The 22,726-nt window shown below is 43.9% G+C and overlaps 1 protein-coding gene across 3 annotated transcripts in view; it reads right to left on the minus strand.

Moving 5' to 3' along the window:
• C7H10orf143 (chromosome 7 C10orf143 homolog) overlaps positions 1-21,838 on the minus strand; it is a 39,956-nt gene extending 18,118 nt beyond the window's left edge. The window contains exon 1 of one of the 3 annotated variants that reach the window (XM_068548764.1): positions 21,627-21,793. In XM_068548764.1, the coding sequence (XP_068404865.1) occupies positions 21,627-21,695 (69 nt within the window). In that variant the 5' untranslated portion in view covers positions 21,696-21,793. Of the gene's footprint in view, positions 1-21,626 lie in introns of all 3 variants that reach the window. The other 2 variants (XM_068548763.1, XM_068548765.1) reach the window with 2 other exon arrangements.
• Positions 21,839-22,726: the final 888 nt, after the last annotated feature.

A 22,726-nucleotide genomic window follows, 5' to 3' on the forward strand; every position in this document is an offset into this window, starting at 1 on the left:
AAAGAAAACTGCAGACCAGTATCACTCATGAATATCAATGCAAAAATATTACATAAAATATTAACAAATAGAATTAAATATCACATTAAGCAATCACATATCATGACCAAGTAGGATATTTTTCTAAAAACAAAAGTTGGGTTCAGTATTAGGAAATCCATTAATATCATTCACTGTATTAATAAAGCTAAGGAAAAAATAATATTATCTCCACGGATGCTGAAAAATCCTGTGACAAAATTAAAACCCATTTATAAAAACTAAAGAAAATAGGAATTGAGTGTTATATTCTTAACATGAAAAAATACACATAGCTTAATCCTAAAGCCAGTATCTTATTTATTGGGAAGAGACTAGCAGCATTTCCACTAAGATCAGGAACAAAGCAAGAATGCCCAGTCTCCACTTCGGTTCACCATTGTCCTAGAGGTATTATGTTACCCAGTAGGGTTACAGAATGGCCGTCATCAAAAAGTCTACAAATAACAAATGCTGGAGGGGGTGTAGAGAAAAGGAAACCCTTGTACACTGTTGGTGGGAATGTAAATTGGTACAGCCACTATGGAAGACATTATGGAGGTACCTTAAAAAAATAAAAAGAGAACTACCCTATGACCCAGCAACTCCACTCATGGGTATATATCTGGAAAAAATGAAAACTCAAATTCAAAAAGATACACGCACCTCAATGGTCACAGCACCACATTTATGATAGCCAAGACATGGAAAGCAACCCAAGTGCCCATCAACAGACGACTGACGTAAGAAGATGTGGTGTATATGCACAATGGAATATTACTCAGCCATAAAAATATCAAAATATTGCCATTTGTAGGAACACGGATGGACCTAGAGAATATTATGCTTAGTAAAGTAAGTCAGACAGAGAAAGACAGATACTGTATGACCTCACTTATATGTGGAATCTAAAAAAATATTACAAATGAATCTATATACAAAACAGAAACAGACCCACCAGATATAGAAAACAAACTACCAAAGGGGGGGGGGGGAAGTAGGAGTACTGGATTAACAGACACACACTACTGTGCTTAAAATAGATAAGCAACAAGGATTTACTGTATAGCACAAGATATTATACCCAATATCTTGTAATAACCTATAAAAGAATACAATCTGAAAAAAAAAAGTTCACAAGTACACCTGAAACTAACACGATATTGTAAATCAACTATACTTCAACGAGAAAAAGGGGGGGGTAGTACTGGTGATAAACAGACAAACAGACCAATGGGACAGAAGTTCAGAAAGAAACCTGAATGTGTATGAAAATCTGGCATCTCAAGCCAGTGGGATAAAGATGGACTCTTTAATACATGGTGCTGGGACAACCAGGTAGCCATTTGGAAAAAGATAAAATACAATCTGTATCTCATACCATATACAAAAATAAACCTCAAATGGATTAGGGAGCTAAATGTAAAAAAGAAAAGAAACTATAATTCCTAGAAGAAAATGCGAATAGATGCTTCTTGAACCTTGGTGTAGGGAAAGACCTTCTAACTATGACTCAAAATCCAGAGGAACAAAACAAAACTTGATAAATTTGACTATATAAAAATAAAAATGTCTGCAGGGCAAAACAAAACAAAACCCTAAACAAAGTAAAGAGAAACTACAAGTTGGAGGGAAATATTTGCAGCACACACCACAAGAGAAGAGCTAATAACCCTAATACATGAAACTCTCATAAAAATTGAGGGACAAAGAACCAGAAACCCAAGAGAAAAATAGGAAAAAAAGACATGAACAGACAACTGATGAACAAAGTTATAAAAATGGCCTCCAAACATGGGAAAAGCTCAAACTCACTTATATTTACAGAAGTGAAAATTAAGACAATATCAAGATACCACTGTCATCTATCAGGCTGAAGTGTGATGCAGCCTCTGTTGGTGAGGCTGTAGGAAACAGGCACATTGCTGATGGGAATGCAAACTCTGCAGGGAAATTTGGCATGTATGTAACAAAGCCCGTCCACACTTTTTAACTCAGAAACTACACCTCTAGGAATCTACCCTCCAGGCACAGCAACAACGGTGTGAAAAGTAAACACTGCACAGGGTTATTCATGGCAGCACTGGTTAAAGCACAAGGTATTGGAAACAACCTAGATGGAGAGTGGCTGGACAAACATGGTACTCTCCAGGCAGTGGAGCGCCATGCAGCAGTAAAAAGGAGGAGGGTCCCTGGCTTGCAGTGATTTCCATGATATATCGTGAAGTAAAAAGACAAACTGCAAAAGAATATCTATAATCTGCTATCCTGCCTGTACGAAAGAAGGGGATATAAGACATTATACACCTCTCTGCTCATCTGTGCAAAAGAAATACTGGGAGGATATATCAGAAGCTGAAGAGAGTGGGTGGGAAAGGGCTGGCCAGAAGGGGGCTGGCACCAGGGATGAGGCGGGAGCCCCACCCTGCTGAGCTTGTTCTTGGGTAGCTCTGAGTCTTAGAACCGTAGTAACATTTCATGTGCCCAAACAATAAGTTTGAAATTTAAATCAACCAGCATGTCAGGGAGAGGGGACCCAAATGGAACACAAACAATAACAAATGAACAGAACTGTATTACAAAAGAATAACATAGCCACTGAAGGACAGAACCATCCTGAGTAAGCCTGGAAAATACTATTCTGACTAGAAACTTAAAAGGCTAATGACAGACAAAAAGAGCCCATTAGAAATTATGGAAATGAAAAGTATAGTTATGGAAAAACTCAGTAGATCACTAAACAGTGAGTCACTGATGAAAAATAACTAATCAACTATGAGACAGAACCAAAAAAATTATCTGGACCGCAGCACAGAGTCAGAGACACAAAAAACTATGAAAACCAGTAAAGGAGAATGAAGGTAGATTGAGAAGACCCAACACACATACATCCTCCAGATTTGGAGGGTTAAAATAAATAAATGATAGTGAGGCAATATTTGAACTAATGACAGAATTTTTCAGAACCAAGGCATGAAATGAATTAGATTTGAAAATCCAACCAAACGCCACACAGGATTGACAGAAAAAGAACCCACATCCAGACATATCACAATGTAACTGCAGAACATCAAGGATAAAGAGAAAAGCAAAGAGGCCACCTCTTTAAAAGTACCTCTTTTAAAGTAAAGAGGCTGTATGCAATCACTGACTCTAGTTAGTAAATCTGTTTCTCGCAGGGTTACCAGTTTGAAGCTTTACTGGCATACTAGGATTGAATAAATAAGTAAATATATTGTCAATAATGAGAGCCAGGTTTCTACTATTGAAGAAAAATTACAAATAAAGAAAGGGAGAAGGCTACAATGAACACAGGAGTGCTGGATTAGAAATGGAATTATTAGTATGAATGCACAGTTTTTAATACATATCCAGATAGAGATACAGAAATATACATAGATGTGTGTATGTATATGTAAATACAAATATATACACATTTACACACATATATAAAATATGTATTTTATAATGTATACATTATAAATATGTATATAATACATACATTTCCTAGCTATGTCTGCTGAGAACAATGGCATCCTAGCAGCAAGACTACACCTAAGCCCCTAGATACTGGTTTCTAAATATCATTCTCCCATTAAAGGAATCTGGGCTCCATGGAAAGTGGCTGATTCAGGGATGGAGCAAGGAAAATATAAGCTGAGCCTTAAACATTTTCTGGCACCCAAAATAAGAAAGAGTTGTGTTTTTTTTAAAGGACAAGGGCACATCAAAATAAAATAGCACCAACCTGAAAGGAGTTCCTAATGGCCAAAGCTGAAACAGCTCAAGCAATAAAATAAATAACAATAGCAGTGGATTGTAATCCACAGAATAAATACCCATGAGGCTAACCAAAACATAAATAATTGAATAAGTGGGGGAGAAAGGATAGTTCTTCCTTGCAGATGAGTTCTAATTAATAAGTGTAAAATGAATGAGGGAAAGACAAAATCATCATTAAATATATACCACAGTGAAAAATATTTCAGGCAAGATTTACTAATAGATGCTAAATCAGTAGGCAAAAATTTAAGGAGAAGTAGGATATGGCACAGTCTCAAAGTATCTCCCCCAAGGTAGGTATTAATTACGAAGAGAAAACCAGTAATTTTACAGGGGATGAAACCACCTTCATCCAGAGATAGAACGAAGGTTAATATCACCAGTAATGAGACATCCTGACATCATGGACCCCCGATGGGATGCGCTAAGAAAGCGTAACATCACCTCTGTGATATTCGTGCCCAAAAATGCACAGCCTCAACCTCATGACAGAAAATGCTGGACAAACCAAATTGAGTGACATTCTTCTGCAAAATAACTGACCACTGCTCCTTAAAAGTGCCAAGGTCGGGACTTCCCTGGTGGCACAGTGGTTAAGAATCCGCCTGCCAATGCAGAGGACACGGGTTCGAGCCCTGGTCCAGGAAGATCCCACATGCCGCGGAGCAACTAAGCCCGTGCACCACAACTACTGAGGCTGAGCTCTAGAGCCCGCGAGCCACCACTACTGAGCCTGCGTGCCACAACTACTGAAGCCCACGCGCCTACAGCCCATGTCCCACAACAAGAGAAGCCACTGCAATGAGAAGCCCGCGCGCTGCAAGGAAGAGTAGCCCCACTCGCCGTAACTAGAGAAAGCCCGCGTGCAGCAACAAAGACCTAACACAGCCAAAAATAAATAAATTTGCTAAAAAAAAAAAAAAAGTGCCAAGGTCAGGAAAGACTGAGGAAGCCTCATAGACTGGAAGAATCTAAGCAAACACCGGGACTAAGTACAATGTGGGGTCCTGGATTAGATCCAGGAACAGAAAAAGGATGTTAGTGGGAAAACAGGTGAAACTGGAGTAAGGTCTGTAGTTTGGTTAATCGTCCTGCACCAATGTGAACTTCATGGTTTGCTAATTGTACTACGATTATGTATGCTGTTTAGGTGAAGGGTGTTCATGAATTCTCTATATTTGGGTGTTTTTTTTTTTCTCCCCCAACCTTTCTGTAAGTCTAAAACTATCCGGAAATAAAATTTTAAAAATGAAGGTAAGAAAGTCTCTCGTACCCGCTGTGGCATGTATGCCACACTTTTAGAAATACAGATGCAAGCCAAATTGCCTTCCCACAGCCCGCTAATTCTAATTTTTCCCTCTTGAGCAACATAAAATAAACAGTGACAGGTGTATAAGATAAAAATCCTTTCCGATGTGTGAAGACCGCTCTCAGGTACTTTTTAAGCTATTCTCTCCAGCCAAACTTTCCTACTGCCTTTCACTATCCCGTATCTGAGGTTTTCCACAATCTTCCCACCCTAGACACGCTGCCCTGGAGTTCCTAAATCGTCAAGATCCCTCTTAAAACAAACCATGCAAAACACTTGCAATGCCCTGTCGCCACCCACAGAGGAGAGCCGCGTCCCCACCTCCACGGCTCAGCCCTGAGCCTGCGGGGAAGAAACCCCCGTCAGCCGAGCGGACCCGGCGACCACGGCATTGGGTCCACGCGAGGCCGGCGCCCCCAGCTCCGCGTCTCCTCCTCAGGAAGCACCGTCCCGTGGCTGGACACTGAGTGTCCTTGTTCTTCTTTAAGTTCAACTGCAGGCTCTGCTACGTCCCCTTGTTACGTGTAATTTGATTTCCATGTTGTTTTCTAGTGTATCAAAGTACTGCCAAATACTGCTGTAATCATGCGGATTGCCTTTGTGATTGGAAATGACGCCGCCTTCTGTGTCCCACCTGAGTCGATCAAAGTGTTGAAGAAGAGAAGACCAAGGACCTAGATCTCCGGTTACTCAGGATCTGCTCAATCTTTACACTGCAAAAAGAAGCACGATGTGTAAAAGGGGTTTATTGTCAAGCTCCAATAATCTGGGCAGGGCTTCCCTGGCGGTCCGGTTGTTAACACGCCGCGCTTGCACGGCAGGGGTGCGGGTTCCATCCCTGGTCAGGGAACCAGAACACCGCGTGCTGGGTGGCACGGCGGAAAAAACATCGGGGCAAAGGGAAGAAGTGGAGATACAAAGTGTGCCCGGGCCATCTTACACACAGGCTGCGACTTTCCCGTCAGTAACATCACAGGCTGGTAACTGCAGTATCATTGTCTCCCTCGCTCCTTCCTAACACCACTTGCCAAAAAGGAAAGCAAAGGGGCGTGGGTGGGTGACTGCGGCCGCAAGCCATACTTTCTGGATGGAGTCTACACACTCTGGAGCTACACTCTAAACTCTTCCTCTCTGGGGTCTAACAACATCTGGCACAGTAAGTCAGCAGACCTGGGGCCACAGCCGGCGACAAGCTGACACTCCTCGCGGCACTCAGGTGGCCGGGGCTGGGTCCCCAATCCCGGGGCAGGGGAAAGGGGGAGCCACACTGACACTGGGGTGGTCGGCGAGGGCTGTGCTCCTCCAGGGAATGTGGGGATCACCTGCTTGGTGGCCCTCAGCCAGCTGAGTGGATTAAATTGTTCATGTTTTCTGCCATTTACTGTGGATTGCTGAAAGCTGGCCGCATACGATACTGATCCGTATCATTTACTCGGGAAATATTCCAGTTATCGTGGATTGGCCTGGACCAGAGGAAGACGAACGCTGCAGAGGCATTTAACTCCGGGATGCCTGTGCTGCATGGCTTGCTCTCTTCCACTCCCTACTACAGAGGCTCTGTCAGCCTTCGTAAAGGCAGATGAAGATGTACCACCCAAATAAAAGACTCTTGCTCTGTATAAACAAAATTAAAATCCTGAGTATACACAAAGACCCCATTACTTAATAACTGGAGAAGATCTACCGAACAGCAACCTCGCGAGAGAGGAGCTGAAACAGGAACATGGTTGAGTAAGAGAAGACACTTGATAAGATGCATACATTAAAACATAAAAGATGTATCATGTTCCCACAACAATGGGACACACAGCTGGCAGGTCTGGGAAAGACAAGCTCCCCTCCGTTGAGAAGGTAGGTCATGCCTTTGCTGCCGGGACTCTTTCCTTTGCTGGAAGTGACGGGGCCCCGGCGAGCTTGGTGAGTGGGGTGAACGGGAGGTGGGGGTAAAGGCTTCACGAGCCGGCAGGAACGGAGTGCACAGCCCTGGCTCGTAGAAACCAGACGGGGGCTGTTCTCCTGATGCGCCCGGGCACACGCGGGTGAGCCAGCTACAGGGAGCACACAGAGCACTGCCCAGCCCGGCTCTGTCGAGGGCCAGCTCTGCCCTGGACTGAAGCCAGACCTGCGGCCACCTCTGGAAACCCATTTCTCGACTCTGTGCTCGAGAATGAGGTGGAGGATAAAGATGCCAACTTCCCTGAACCCTGACGGAAGCACAGCGTGTATCCTCCTCAGTCAGCGCAGCAGGAAAGTGGCGCGCTCTTAAGAACCTTAAGTTAAGCATATATAATACATATGCTAATATATGTCAAGCATATTTACTCTAAGTTAGAACGCCAGTGTAAATCATTAGAAGCTGGTAATGCAATTAAAGGTAATTCTCTACACACACACACACACACACACACACACAATAATCTCAACTTTCATTTCAACGGTATTTTAAGGATTTTTATTGACTAATGGAGATTATTCTAGAGATCATTTGTATTATAAGTGTGTGATGCTGGTTAACTGAGTTCTAGTTATTAGAACATTTGCTGAGTTTTTTATAGGTTAGTTTTAACTCTATCGTAGTAAAGAAAGTTTACTTTTGCTGGAATAGCTGATGCAGACGTCCATCAGCTCTGATACAGAACTGTCAGTGCTTACGAACAGGATTAATAAGGCCTACAGACTGTCGTTGAGAAAGAAAGCGTGTTTCCGTCAAGCAGAGCTTCCCCCTCAGTGACACTTGGAAAACGACCTTATGCTCTTGGGGAGGGGCTGCTTTCTGCAGCACAGAGCAAACTACAGAAAACACCAGAAGCCAGGGTCCCTACTCTCACCCTCATGTTGTCAGGGCATCCCAGGACTTCAGCCACGTGGACCGTAACATCGAGATGCTGCGCTTCGCTTCCCTCAGCTGCCCTTTCCAGAAGACTCCTCACCTTACCAGGCACGGGCCTGCATCCACGCCCTGGACTGAGTCTAGCTCGGCGAAGAGAACGCATCACCTCCTGATGAGGAGATGAACGAGGGTAAGCCTCGGGCAGGACTGAGAGCCGGTTCCCTAGAGGAAGGCAGCGGAGGAGAGTGAAGAAAAACCACTCTTTACTTCCAGTTAAAAGACAAATGCACACTCTAGACTGAGGATTAATTCTGCTTGCATGGTTTACCAAGGACACTATAACCCTAAATTGTAAAAATCTACTCACCGCAGGTGGAGCCTGGTAACCGTCCCTGCAATGATAAAAAAACTATAGCTTGGAATGTTTCTGCACGTGTTCTTTTTGTTTCTTTGGTTTTTTTTGGCTGCACTTCGGTCTTCGTTGCTGCGTGTGGGCTTTCTCTAGTTGCAGCGAGTGGGTCGTTGTGCTGCGCGGGCTTCTCGTTGTGGCTTCTCTTGTTGCGGAGCACGGGCTCTAGGCGCATGGGCTTCAGTAGTTGTGGCGCACGGGCTTAGTTGCTCCGCGGCAAAGTGGGATAGAACCCTGGTCCGGGAAGGGTTCTATCTGCATTGGCAGGCGGATTCTTAACCACTGCGCCACCAGGGAAGTCCGTGCATCAATAACAAACAAAAATTCTGCGACGTAGGAAGGATAGGGAATTTTATTTATACGAAGTCCACAAACCTCAGGTAACTTGCCTGGTGATTTGAGATGGCAGAGCTGGGGCTCAGTGTGCATTCATTCTAACTGGGGAGACAAGACTGAAACATACACTAAAGCAACACTAAAAACTTCACAATAATGTATGAAAAATATTTCAAAATTTAATATAAAGCTATAGTAATCAAGATAGTGTGGTAATGGCACAGGGATACACATAACAGATCAATGGAATGGAATTGAGAGTCCAGAATAAACCCTTCCGTTTATGGTCGACTAACTTTTGTGCCAAGAGTGCCAAGACTATTCAATGGAGAAAGAAGAGTCTTCATAAGAAATGGTGCTGGTGTAATTCTATATCCATATGCACAAAGAGGAACACAGGGCCCTATCATTCACCACACACAAAGATGAACTCAAAATGGATCAGAGAGCTAAATGTCAGAACCAAAAGTATTAAATTTTTAGAGGAGAACACAGGAGAAAATCTCTGTGATCTTTGGTTAGGCGAAGATTTTTTTAGATATGACAGCAAAAGCGTGACTCGTAAAAGAAACAAATTGATAAACTGGATTTGATCAATATCGAAAACTTTGGGGCTTCAAAAAACACCATTAAGAAAGTAAAAAGACAAGCCACATTCTTGGAGAAACTGTTTACATACCATATACACGTTAAAGGACTTGTCTCCAGAATATATAAAGAAGTCTTTCAACTCAACAAGGAGACAACACAATTTTTTAAACGGGCAAAGGATTTGAATAGTAATTCTGCCAACAAAGATATACATATGGTCAATAAGTACATGAAAAGATGTTCAACATCATTAGTCATTAGAAAAAGGCAAATCAAAACCGCAATGGGATACCACTTCCCACCCACTTAGAATGGTTATAATCCAAACAAGTGTTGGCAAGGATGTGGAGAAAATGGGACACTCATTTGTTGCTAGTGGGAATTTAAACGGTGCAGCTGCTTTACAAAGCAGTTTGGTGATTCCTCAAAATGTTAAGCGCAGAGTTAGCTGACAACCCAGCAATTCCACAGCTAGGTACCCACCCAAGAGAGATGAAAACATATGTCCACACAAAAACTCGGTCATGAATGTTCACAGCAGCATTACTTATAAAATCCCAAAAGTGCAAACAACCTGAATGTCCATCAACAGAAATGGTTAAATAGAACGTGGTATTATCCATACAATGTAATATTATTTAGAAACAAGATGGAATAAAATACTGATATATGCTTCAAAATGGATGAACCTTAAAAACATTATTACGTTAACTCAAAGAAGCCGGTCACAAGAGACCAAATATTGCGTGATTCCATGTATATGAATTGGCCAGAGCAGGCAAATCAAGAGACAGAGCTGGGGGAGGGGTAGCTGCTAATGAGTACCAGGTTTCTTTTGGGGTGATGAAAATGTTCTGAACTTAAGATTATGATGATGTCTACACAACCCTGTACGTACACTAAAACCACGGATCCGTGCACTGTAACAGAGTGGACTTAACGGTATATAAGTTTGCGATATTGTGATTTATAAGAAATATATATGTGGTCATTCAGGTGACCAAAATGTATTTTTCAGATATACCTGGTCTTTGTCCGTCGTTCCTGGATCACAGCTCCCAAAACCCTTGGAATTTCCCAAGCGATTAGAGCAATGTGAGTGTTCTCTGTCATAACATGTGGTCTCTAGTCCTCAGTTCCTGAAACCACTTCACAGCCATAAAGGTGAAGTGGGTGTCTCGTTATTCATAACAAGCCCCTTTCCACCTCGACTGGGTTTATGCTAATGAAGTGACTTTTGAAAAGCACCTGGGGGGTGGGGGGACTTGCTGCCTGAGGAACAAGATAGAAAACTAGATGGATGGAACTTTCAGTCCCACCCCCTGATTTCCGGGGAGGGGAGAGGGGCAGAGGCAGTGTTCAATCATGCGTACATAGCAAAGCCGCCACAAAACCCAGAAGGAGGGGGTTCGGAGAGCTTCCAGGATGGGGAGCCAGACGCTTCCACAACCAGTGTGCCAGGCCCCAAGCTCCAGGAAGACAGAACCTCCTTTGTTCAGGAACTCGTCCTATGTGTTTCTCCATCTTGCTGTTGATGCGTATCCTTCAATGTCCTTTTACAATAAATCGGTAATCCAGTGAGTAAACGGGCTTCCTGAGTTCTGTGAGCTGTTTTAGGAAGTTAATTGAATCTAAGGAGGGGGTCATGGGAACCTCTGATTTATAACCAGTTGGTAACAACCTGAGCTTTCGATGGGCATCTGAAGTGCAGGGCAGCCTTGGGGGACTGAGCCCTTTACCTGTGGGATCTGATGCTCTCCCTGGGTAGTTAGTGTCAGGATTGAGCTGAATCCTTGGACATCCTACTGGTGTCCAAGAACTGCTGTGGGCAAGCCTCTCCCCCAACACACACACACACATTGGCACTGGGTCCGGGAACCCATTTAAAATTATACATAAATAAAGCTATTTTTTTTAATGGGCAAAAAGCCTGAATAGACAATCCACCAAGAAAGATATAAATGATTAATAAACACATAAAAAGATCTTCAACATCGTTCGTCGTTAGGGAAATGCAAATTTATATTGCTGTGAATGCCTAACTTCACACCTACAAGGATAACTATAATCAAAACGACAGACACCATGAGGATGTGGACAAACCAGAACACTCACAGGATGCCAGTGGAGGTGCAAAATGCTACTGCCACTTTGGGAAACAGTTTGGCAGTTTCTAGGAAGTTAAACATAAATTTACCATTGGAACCAGCCATTCTAGTCAGGGACATCTATCTAGCAGAAATGAGAAGTTATGTCCACACAGTGATCTCTATGTGACCCTTCTGAGTTCTCAGCACTATGCATCATAGCCAAAAAGGAAAAACAGCCCCAATGTCCATCCGCTGATGAATAAATAAACAAAATGTGGTATATCTATACAATGGAATATTATTTAGCAATAAAAAAACAAGCTACCAATACATGCTTCATCATGGATGAACCTCAAAAAACATTATGAAAGTGAAAGAAGTCAGCTGCAAAACCACACACTGTATGATTCTGTTTACATGAAATGTCCAGAAAAGGCAAATCTAGAGAAACAGAAAGTAGGTCAGCACTTGACTGGACCTGGGGGTGGGAACGGGAGTGATTGCAAACAGGCACAAGAGTTCTTTCTGAGGTGAAGCAAACAGTCTAAAACTGGGTGGTGATGGTTGCACAACTAAAGTGACGAAAAATCACTTCATTGTACGCTTAATATTTTAAAAACCCTAATCAACGTGGTCTTGATGATAAGCGCAAAAGGGAAATCCGAGAAGTCATGGGCCACGGGCATGGTCCTGAAGGGGCACACTGCACTCAGTTGGTTTATAAGTTTCCCTAAATAAATGATACTTTAAAAATGTCAACAATTTTATGCATCAACGTAATCCTCCCTTCATTTCTTTTCAGTTAAACACACATACACACACGCTCTTCCACGTTAAGCAGTCACAAAGTAGGTGCTGAACACCTACTGGGTGCCTCGCTTGGTTCTGGGCACCTGGCAATTAGAGAAGCAGACGCCAGGTCATGGTCCTCCATGGGTCACTGCTGAACACAACAGACACCTAAAAGGGCCCAAACCATGGAAAAGTACCTCCTGACTGACCTAACCTCATTCTGACTTTTCTGTGTCATGTACAAAGAAATCTGCTGAAAACTAGAAATGACTGAGGCTATGTGTAGCTGGCAGTATGAGGTCTGTATTAGAGTTATAACTGAAGGTGAATTATGATTGATAAATTTCCTTTTTCAAGATGGGAGGATGGCTGAATACAATTAAACTGAGTAGACCAGATAATATGAAGTAGCTCAACAGGTGATTTCTAAACTAAAAGACAGGTGAGAGAAATAAATAACTTGTTTCTTGAAGAGTGGGTTACAATTACTTAGAATGAAAAGAGTGGCCACAGAAAGGCAAAACAAAAGGGCTTTGTCAGGGGTCCGCATCATCAGCTACTATTCATTAGGTTTTTTTGTTTTGTTTTGTTTTTTAATTTATTTTTGGCTGGGTTGGGCCTTTGTTGCTGCGCGTGGGCTTTCTCTAGTTGCGGTGAGTGGGGTCTATTCTTCGTTGCAGTGCGCGGGCTTCTCATTGCAGTGGCTTCTCTTGTCGCGGAGCACAGGCTCTAGGCGCGTGGGCTTCAGTAGTTGTGGCACGAGGGCTCAGTAGTTGTGGCTCGTGGGCTCTAGAGCACAGGCTCAGTAGTTGTGGCACACGGGCTTAGTTGCTCCGCAGCATGTGGGATCTTCCCAGAGCAGGGCTCAAACCCGTGTCCCCTGCATTGGCAGGCAGAGTCTTAACCACTGTGCCACCAGGGAAGTCCCTGTTCATTAGATTTTCACAGTGGGGATCTCATTCAGCAGATGAGCCATAAAACCTACATCCTACAGGACGAAACAAGCATTTTTAACTCTGAATTTTCTCACTTTGTAAGTTCAACCCCATAGGATAACTTGGATGGAGTTAAAGCCATCAATATGTCTAAGTGGTTTTGCCTACAAGGACTACTAGCTTTACTGAATAACTTTTCAAGTGTTAGCAAAGGTAGATCTAAAAGTTATCCAGAGAAGGAGTGGATATAAAATATCCTCAGCCCTCTAATTTAGGGGCAGCTGTTCATAATACCAAGAATTGGTGAAAATGGCAGATTGGAATTTTACAATTTACTCACATCTAAATTTCAACAGCTACATCAAAAACATTCCAGATTGCAACTCAAAATTACCTGCCCTCTCACAAAGCTCAAGCTTGCTCATCCCTGGACTGAAGACATGACCTGTGTGCAGGCGTACCCAGAAGGAAAAACATGTCTGCCAATAGAATGTGCACCTGAACACCTTCCAACGTGCAGAAGAACCCACACAGCGCAGCTAAATAAAGTCACACCAGGGCTGACAAGCTAAATTCTGTGCAGAAAACATTCACATTGTTAGCGGTTTTAGCCAGCAAGTGACTTTGCTGCTGCAGTGCACAACTTACACAAACTTTAAAATATTCTAAGTCAAAACAGATAGAAAGCATTCACAGTTGACATTCTTGCACTGTTTAAGGAGTGCCTCAAACTTAACTTTACTGAGTATATGTGTGTGTGTGGCAACTTCCTTCTATAAACTTTGAATCAATAATGCAAGTAGCTCTTCAGGCCAAAATGGAGCAACAGGGACCAGATTCACCCTCCTGCACGAAACAACCAAAAATGGACAAAATAAATGAAACAACAGATTTCAAGGCACTGACCAACAAGTAACAAAGAACAGTGACCCCTGAGAGAGGGACACAAACGGGCTGAGCCCTATACCTGCCCTCCCTCACTGCCTTGAGTTTCCAGGCTGCGGCCTGGCAAGGGGAACCGAGGCAGAGCCCGGGGGATTCCCTGAGTTCGTAACACATTGCTGAGCATGTCGGGGGCTCACAGGACAGAGCCCTGGAGAAAAGACAGTGGCCTAGAGGGAGACACAGGATGATCCACACACATACAGCTGAGTGCTGACCAGCATACATGTGTAAAGAAAGTACGCAAGGGCAGGAAAAGAGCCACACGGAAGGATTAGAAACAGTGGTGCCTGGTGCTCAGACGCGGCTGGGAATACTGTCTGACCCTGCCACCAAACCTGGAAAATCTCATGACTCATGACGCAGAGGGCAGAGTACACAGATCTTGCTTCAGGAGTAGGGAATTATTAGCCCTAGACCAAGCCCTACTCTGGTCTCACCTAACAAATCTTAAAAGCATGATCCAAAGGCTCAAACTTTTTCCAAGTAACTTATCTGTGACCCAGAACAAAGTTCAAGCATGTTTATAGGAATCTAAAAATATCCAGCACCCCATATGGTAAAATTCACAATATCTGACCAGCAAAGAAGCAGAAAAATATGATGCATAGTGAAGAGAACAACCTATCAAAGCTGGCCCCAAACCGACACAGATGTGAGAATTAGCAGAGAAGGACATTTAGAAAGTTATTTTGACTGTATTCTATATGTTTGGAATGCTACACAGAGATATGGAAGATCTTTTAAATCCAAATCAAACGTTGTAAGTTGAAATCTACAATGTCTGAGATTAAAAAAAAAAAAAAAGTAGGGCTTCCCTGGTGGCACAGTGGTTGAGAATCTGCCTGCCAATGCAGGAGACACGGGTTCGAGCCCCGGTCTGGGAAGAGCCCACACGCCGCGGAGCAACTGGGCCCGTGAGCCACAACTACCGAGCCTGCGCGTCCGGAGCCCGTGCTCCGCAACAAGAGAGGCCGCGACGGCGAGAGGCCCGCGCACCGCGATGAAGAGTGGCCCCCGCTCGCCGCAACTGGAGAAAGCCCTCGCACAGAAACGAAGACCCAACGCAGCCAAAAATAAATAAATTAGTTAATTTTTAAAATAAATAAATAAATAATAAAGAGGGCTATGTGATTTAATTGTTTAAAAAAAGGGAATGGATGTAATCAACAGCAGATTAGACACTGCAGAAGAAAAGGTTAGTGAACTTGAAGGCACAGCAATAGAAACTATCTGAAAATAAAGAAAAGAGATTTTTAAAAATGAACAGAGCATCAGTGGTAGAACCTCAAGAAGCTTAAATGATGTATATAATTGGAGCCCCCGTAAGAGAGAAGAGAGGGGAAACAGAAAAAAAATATTTGAAGATATAATGGCTGAAAATGTCCCAAGTTTGAGGAGAACTATAAACCCAGAGACCCAAGAGTTTCAGTAACCCCAAACACGCAAAAACATGGAGACAATTATACCAAAGAACATCATGGGCAAATTGCTCGAAGCCACTGATACGGAGAAAACTGAAAGGACCCAGAGGCCAAAGATATTACATTCTGAGGAACAGAGATGGGATGACGGCAAATCTCTCGTTAGAAACAAACCAAAATTAGGAGGACAGCGGAGCAACATCTTTAAAGTACTGAAAGAAAAAACTATCAGCTTAGAATTCCGTATGTGGTAGAAATATCTTTCAAATACGAGGCTGAAATAAAGACGTACAAAAGGTCAAAAGTTTTATCACCAGTAGGTTTGTCCGATAAGAAATGTTAAAGGAGTTCCTTCAGGAAGAAAACCAAAATATAAAACCAGATGGAAATACGAATCTACACAAAAGAATGAAGTGCACTGGAAATGGTAACTCTGTGGGCAAACAGTAAGTTTTTGCTCTTGTTACTGAAACTTCTTTAAAAGATGACTGACTGTTTAAGCAGAAATAGTAATAATATAGTATGGTTTACAGCATATATCAGGGTAAACTGTAGGACAACAAGAGCACAAAAGCAGAGAGGAGAAGGATGGAAGGGTATATTGTAAGGTGCTTACATGTACAGTGGTATGGTACCACCTGATGACAGACTGTACAATTTGAAGATGCACGTTCTGAATCATAAAGCAAAAAACAAAGTTACAGCTAATAAGTCAACAAAGGAAATAACATGAAATCATAAAAAATATCTTACTAAACCAAAAAGGAGAAGTAAATAAAACCAATAAAAAACAAAAAGCAAGATGACAGACTTTAATCTAATTATATCAACGGTCACACTAAAAGTAAATAGACTAAATACTCTAATGAAAAGGCAGAGATTGTCAGACTGAATAACAGAAAAAAACCCAATTATAGACTGTCTACAAGAAACTCACTTTAGTACAAAGATACAAACAGATTAAAAGTCAAAAGGTGAAATAAGATATACAATGCTAACACCAATCCAAAGAAAGCTAACGTTGCTATACTAATATCAGACAAAATAGATTTCAGAATGGAGAATGTTACCAGGGATATAAAAGGTGATTTCATAATGACAAAGGAGTCACTTAATCAAGACAACATACAACTCATAAATGTATATGCACATAAGTGTTTCACAGTACATGAAACAAAAACTTACAGAAGTGCAAGGAGAAAGGACAAATCTACAATTATATTCAGAGGTTTCAATACCATCTCAGAAAAACTGTTAGAACATTAAAAATATTATAGGACATGAAAACAATTGTTAAGGATACAGAAGATACGCACCAAACTATCAACCAACTTGACTTCACTGACACTTATACAACACTTCACTCAACAGCAGAATACACACTTTCCAAGACTAACCATATTTTGAGTCATAAAGAAGTCATCTCATAGGAAAAACAGTATGGAGGTTCCTCAAAAAAATTAAAAATACCATATGATCTGGCAACCCTACTTCTGGACATTTATCAAAAAGAATTGAAATCAACATCTCAAAGAGATATTTAGCATGTCCACTTTCACTGCAGCACTATGCACAATGGCCAAGATGTAGAAACAACCTAAATGTCCATTTCAAATGAATGGATAGAGAAAATGTGGTATATTCAAACAATGAATACCATTCAGCCCTTAAAAAGAAGGAAATTTCACAATATGCAACAACAGGGAGGGGCATTCAGGACATTATGCCAAGCAAAATAAGCAAGATAACGAAAGACGAGTACTGCATGATTCCATTTATACGAGGTATCTAAAATAGTCAAATTCACAAAACGAAGACTGGAATGCTAACTACCAGGGGCTGTGGAGAGGAGGAAATGGAGAGTTACTCATCAGCAGAGACCTGCTGTACAACACTGTACCTACAGTCAACAATAACTGATTGTACACCTATGATTTGCTAAGAGGACAGATCTCATGTTAAGCATTCTTACTACAATAAAATTTTTAAATTAAATTAAATTAAATTTTAGAAAAAGAAAAAAGTGTCAGTAAACTTCAAAGGATTCAAGTCACGCCAAGTATGTTCTTGGACCACAGTGGAATTAAACTAGAAAGCAGTAACAAAGATCTCTAGAAAATCCCCAAATATTTGGAAACTAAATAACACACTCCTGAATAATAAATGCATCAAAGAAAAAATCAATTGGAAAATTCTAAAGCATTTTGAACTGAAAAAATAAAAAACAAAACATAACATGCACTAAAGAAGAAATGTACAGCACTTGGTGCCTACATTAGAAAGCATGAAAGGCCTCCACCCAGTGACCTCAGAATCCACCTTCAGTCACAAGAGACAAAAGAACCAGTGAACCCAACATGAGAAGAAAAAGGGAAATAAAGAAGATGAGAGTGAAAATTATTGACACAGTAAACAGAAAAGCAAGAGAAAAATCAATGAAACTTAGAAAGACATCACATGTACACAGATCAGAGACTTAACATTGTTAAGATGGCAATATTCCTCAAATTAATCTATAGATTCAATACATTCCCTATCAGAATTCCAGCTGACTGCAGAAATTGACAAGCTGATCCTAAAATTCCTATGGAAATTCAAGGAACCCAGAATAGCAAAAACGATGTTGAAAAAGAACAAAGTTGGGGGACTCTCACTTCCAGGTTTCAAAACTTACTATAAAGCTACAGTAATCAATACAGTAATGGTACTGATTTAAGGACAGACATACTGATCAATGGAACAGAACTGGGAATCCAGGAAAAAACCCTCACATTTACAGTGGACTGGTTTTCAGCAAAGGTGCCAAGACAACTAAATGGGGGGAAAGAATGGTCTTTTCAACAAATGGACAGCTTAATACCTACAGGCAAAAGAATGAAGTTGGAACCTTACCCCACACCATATTTAAAAATTAACTTGAAATGGAATGTAGATCTAAATGTAAAAGCTAAAAAAACTATGACTTATAGGGAAAAAACAGGGGTAGGAAATAGGAGAATAACTTTGAAAATCATGTATCCAATAAGGGACTGGTATTAAAATATACAAAGAACTATTACAACTTAATAATCAAAAGACAACAACCCAATTTAAAAATGGGCGAAGGATCTGACAGACATTTCTCCAAAGAAGATATACAAATAGCCAAAGAAGCACATGAAAAGATGCTCAACATCATTAGTTATCAAGAAAATGCAAATCAAAACTACGAAGAGGTATTACTTCACATCCACTTAGAATGGTTACAATTCAGAAAGCAGATTAAGTGTTGGTGATGATGCAGGGAAACTGAAACCCTCATACACTGCCGGTGGGAATGTAAAATGCAGCAGCCACTTTGGAAAACAATTTAGCAGTTAATCAAATGGTCAGAGAGTTACCATATGACCCAGAAATTCCACCACTAGGTATATACCCAAGAGAAATGAAAATATGTCCATACAAAAACTTGAACATGAATGTTCATAAAAGCATTATTTATAACAGCCAAAAAGCCAAATTGTACACTTTAAATACTTGTAGTTTGTTATACCCCAATAATGTTGTTAAAAAATAAATAAAAAGAAAGAAAAATGATAGGCAAAAAACCCTGTAATAGCCAATGAATTAATGTATCCTTCTATTTCATTTCTAAAGGACATCCACAAAGAATGGAAAGAAATTACAACACAGGAAATGGCCACTTATCCCTAGGAATCAAAAGCTGGAAAAAGGGATCTTGGATCAACTCAGATGAAACCGGAAAAAAATATCAATTCGACGTGAGCCCAGGCATCTCAGGTAGGCTCTGCCTAGAGAACTCGCTCTTCACAGAGCTTTTTTGGAAGGAGAGTCTTCAGGGAGATGAAAGGCTGAGAAGACATGAATCTTCAGGTGTTCTAGGCAGAAACTTCTGTTCTTAAAGGAATGGTGAGTGTGGTGGGCAGGGACTGAAAGGAGCCAGGCACTGGACGCCCCGAGTCACAGGGTCAACCTAAGCAAGAACCTCACGTCTCTTCTTCCAGAGCCTAGAACAGTTCCTGATACACAACAGATGCTCAAAAAACAGCTACCCAACGGAAATGATAAACACTACTGATATTTAACTGCTACACGTGTTACCACATTAGCTAACCTTACCATGATCAGGACACTAACAAGATTACAGGAGAGGGCTTCCCTGGTGGCGCAGTGGTTGAGAATCCGCCTGCCAATACAGGGGACACGGGTTCGAGCCCTGGTCTGGGAAGATCCCACATGCCGCAGAGCAACTGGGCCCGTGAGCCACAACTACTGAGCCTGCGCGTCTGGAGCCTGTGCTCCGCAGCAAGAGAGGCCGCGATAGTGAGAGGCCTGCGCATCGCGATGAAGAGTGGCCCCCGCTTGCCGCAACTAGAGAAAGCCCTCGCACAGAAACGAAGACCCAGCACAGCCAAAAATAAATAATAAATAAATAATAATTTTTTTTTTAAAAAAAACACAGGCTCCGGAGGCAGACAGTGGGGTTTAAGACCTACTGCCACCACTTGCTAGCTGTGTACCCTTAGGCCAGTTGATTAACCTCTCTGTACCCGAGTTTCCTCATTGGTAATACGGGTATAATAACGGGTTGTGGTGAAACTGATAACCCACGTGGTAGCCACTCAAGGACTGGCAGTATCTGCCACACCTCTGCTAAATGTCTTTAAGACACACAACTCAGTGTGGCCTAACAGGAATTCCTCATCTTCTCCTGCGGTCACACGTCAATCTTTCCTCAATGACAGCACCACTGCATATCCGGGTGTCCAAGTCACAACGCCGGGAGTCACCTGGACTCCTCCCTTGATGTTTCCTTCCACATCCACTCCACCAGCAAGACCTGACTGTTCTTCCTCCAAATTACACAGCCAAGTCTGTGTACTGCCACCATCTCACTCCCCTCTGTCTGAACCTCTGTCGCCTCTCACGATCTATTTATTCCTGGCCTCCCCTCTGACCACTATCCCTTTCATTTCCCACAGAGCTGCTCTGTGGAAAGAGTTAGTTAGCTCTTTAAATGTCAGGATGATCGTGTCACTCCACTATTTACTTCCCACTGTCTGGAGGACAACACCCAGGGAGTGGTGAAGCCACGGACAAAAGGAAACTGGGTCCCTGGATGTCTTTGATCTGGGTATCACCAGTCCCATACTTATATTTAGCGGCTCTGTGTTCCATGGCCCTGGGCTCACCTCCATACTGTAATGTACGGGAGAATCAAACTTCCATCCGGTTTGAGCCAATGTGGTTTGAAGTCCCTCTGTTACAGAAGCTTAACCTATGCCCTGTAATACGGCACAAGGGAGTGGGGCGCCACTGTGACAGAACATAAGTGATACTGGCTCGTGGTCAGGCAGTGGGTGGTGAGGAAACATGCTGCAGAGTAGAAAGCTCGTCACTCCTGCTATGCTGTGCAAAACATTTGAGAAAAACGTTGCCTGCATTAACTCAGAGGGCACACCCCGTGCTTATGGAGCCCGTAGGTCCAGAAGAAGCAGACAAACAATTAAGAAGCTCGGTATGGTGGCAGATCCTTGCTGCTCTTAGAAGGAAATAAACGAGATGAAGTGAGAAACAGCAATTCGCAGGCAGAGGTGTTAGACAAGAGCGCAGCTCAGAGGCCCTGCCCTCCTGCTCCAATCCCACAGGACTTCTTCCAGTTCCCTAAAAGCCTAGGCGCTTCCTACCCACACTGTTTCCCCTTCAAGCCTCACACAGACCCACCCACCCCAGCTTGATTAGGCCCTGGACCCACCCTTACTGATCACCTCTTACCCTGCTCTCACAGCAAAGGACTGGCGTGTCTACTCACCCGGCACCCATACCACACCCAGCCCAGCGCCTGCACGTGGAGGCGTGACTTAGGAACAGCGGCGTGCAGAACGCGGGACACCCCCCTGACCTAGACATCGAGACCTTGCAGGGAGCCCCGCGCACATCTGAGGGACCCTACGTCTCCACTGCTCCTGAGCGCCCGGGTTCGCATCTCTGCGCAGGCGCGGCCTGAGGGGCGGCCCCGCCCACTACGCTCCGCCCCAGCAAGTGAGCGTGCCCCGCTCCCGCCGGGCCTCCTCCCAGGCAGGGCGCCAGGAGACTCGAGGCCCAGTGGGGGCCCGCTGAGAGCCGCCGCCTTCCCGTTCCTAAGGCCCAGGCCCCGGGGGACTCACCGCGTCCCCCAGAACCTGCAGCTCCTCTGGCCTCCGCCGTCGCCACCGGCCCAGCGCCAGGGGGTCCATACGGGCCCAGGCCCGAGTCCGCCCAGCCTCTCATCCCCACAGGCTGCAAGGTGCCGCTGCCGGCCCACGCCGCCGCGACCACGCCCTCTTCGCCCACGTGTCCCAAGGGAGCCAATGAGGGGCTGGGGGCGGGGCGCCGCAAGGAACCCTTGAGACCTGGCGGGCCCAGGCGGCAGGCAGGAGTAGCGGAGGCCAGAGCCTTGAGGAGACGAGGGTAAGTTTGCCTCAGGTCATTGATTTGGGAAGAGGGCTGGCCGTCACTTCTCCGATCACTGAGTCGGCCGTGGGGCTCCAAAGAACCTACTCTTAGGGTTTCGCCACGATTCGACTACAGACCCTGGACCGGCTGGAGGAGCGCCCGCCTCCTTTCTTGTGATTGGTCTCCGAGCCCCGTCTGCGGCCGTCTTCCTGTGGCTGGTTGGCTGATAGAAGGCGCAGCGGGCCTTATCAGCATCGGAGAAGCTCTGGCGTCTCTGGGAGATGTAGTCTCGGGGATGCAGTTTCAACTTCCGGGCGGGAGCGGGCCCGGGCTGCTGCGCGGCCGCGCAGTGGTCTCCTGCCGGCTTTGCTCGGTGCACGGTAACCTCTCGTCTGGAGGCCCCGGGAGCACCCCGCTTCTCTGAGACTGCAGGCCTGAGCTGCCGGGGCCTTTGGGCTGTGCGGAAGGGGAAACCGAGGCCTTGCTGTCCGCGCCGTCGTGAGGTGGGATTCCCTCTGTGCGCAGTCCCCAAACCGTGGGCATCGCGCCCCCGACCCAGCGCTGTGCCGAGCTGCACTCCCCTCATCTCAGGGAGCCGAGGGTCAGGAGTCAGCCAACCTGTCCAGGCTGGAGCGTGCTCAGGCTCGGCCGGCCCCCGCACCCCACCGCGGAGCCCCCACCGGCTTCTGCACCAAAGCGCCGAGCCCGAGATCCTTTCTGGTTAACTAAAATTGATATAAGCCAGTCCTTTGACAGTGATTGGCTAGTGGCTCTGTTAGGGGCATGGCTGGCTCTGGGACAGATGTTCCTTACTGTTTAAAAAAGGGGCTGG

The sequence above is a fragment of the Eschrichtius robustus genome, chromosome 7 (genome assembly GCF_028021215.1).
Source record: "Eschrichtius robustus isolate mEscRob2 chromosome 7, mEscRob2.pri, whole genome shotgun sequence".
Lineage (NCBI taxonomy): Eukaryota > Metazoa > Chordata > Mammalia > Artiodactyla > Eschrichtiidae > Eschrichtius > Eschrichtius robustus.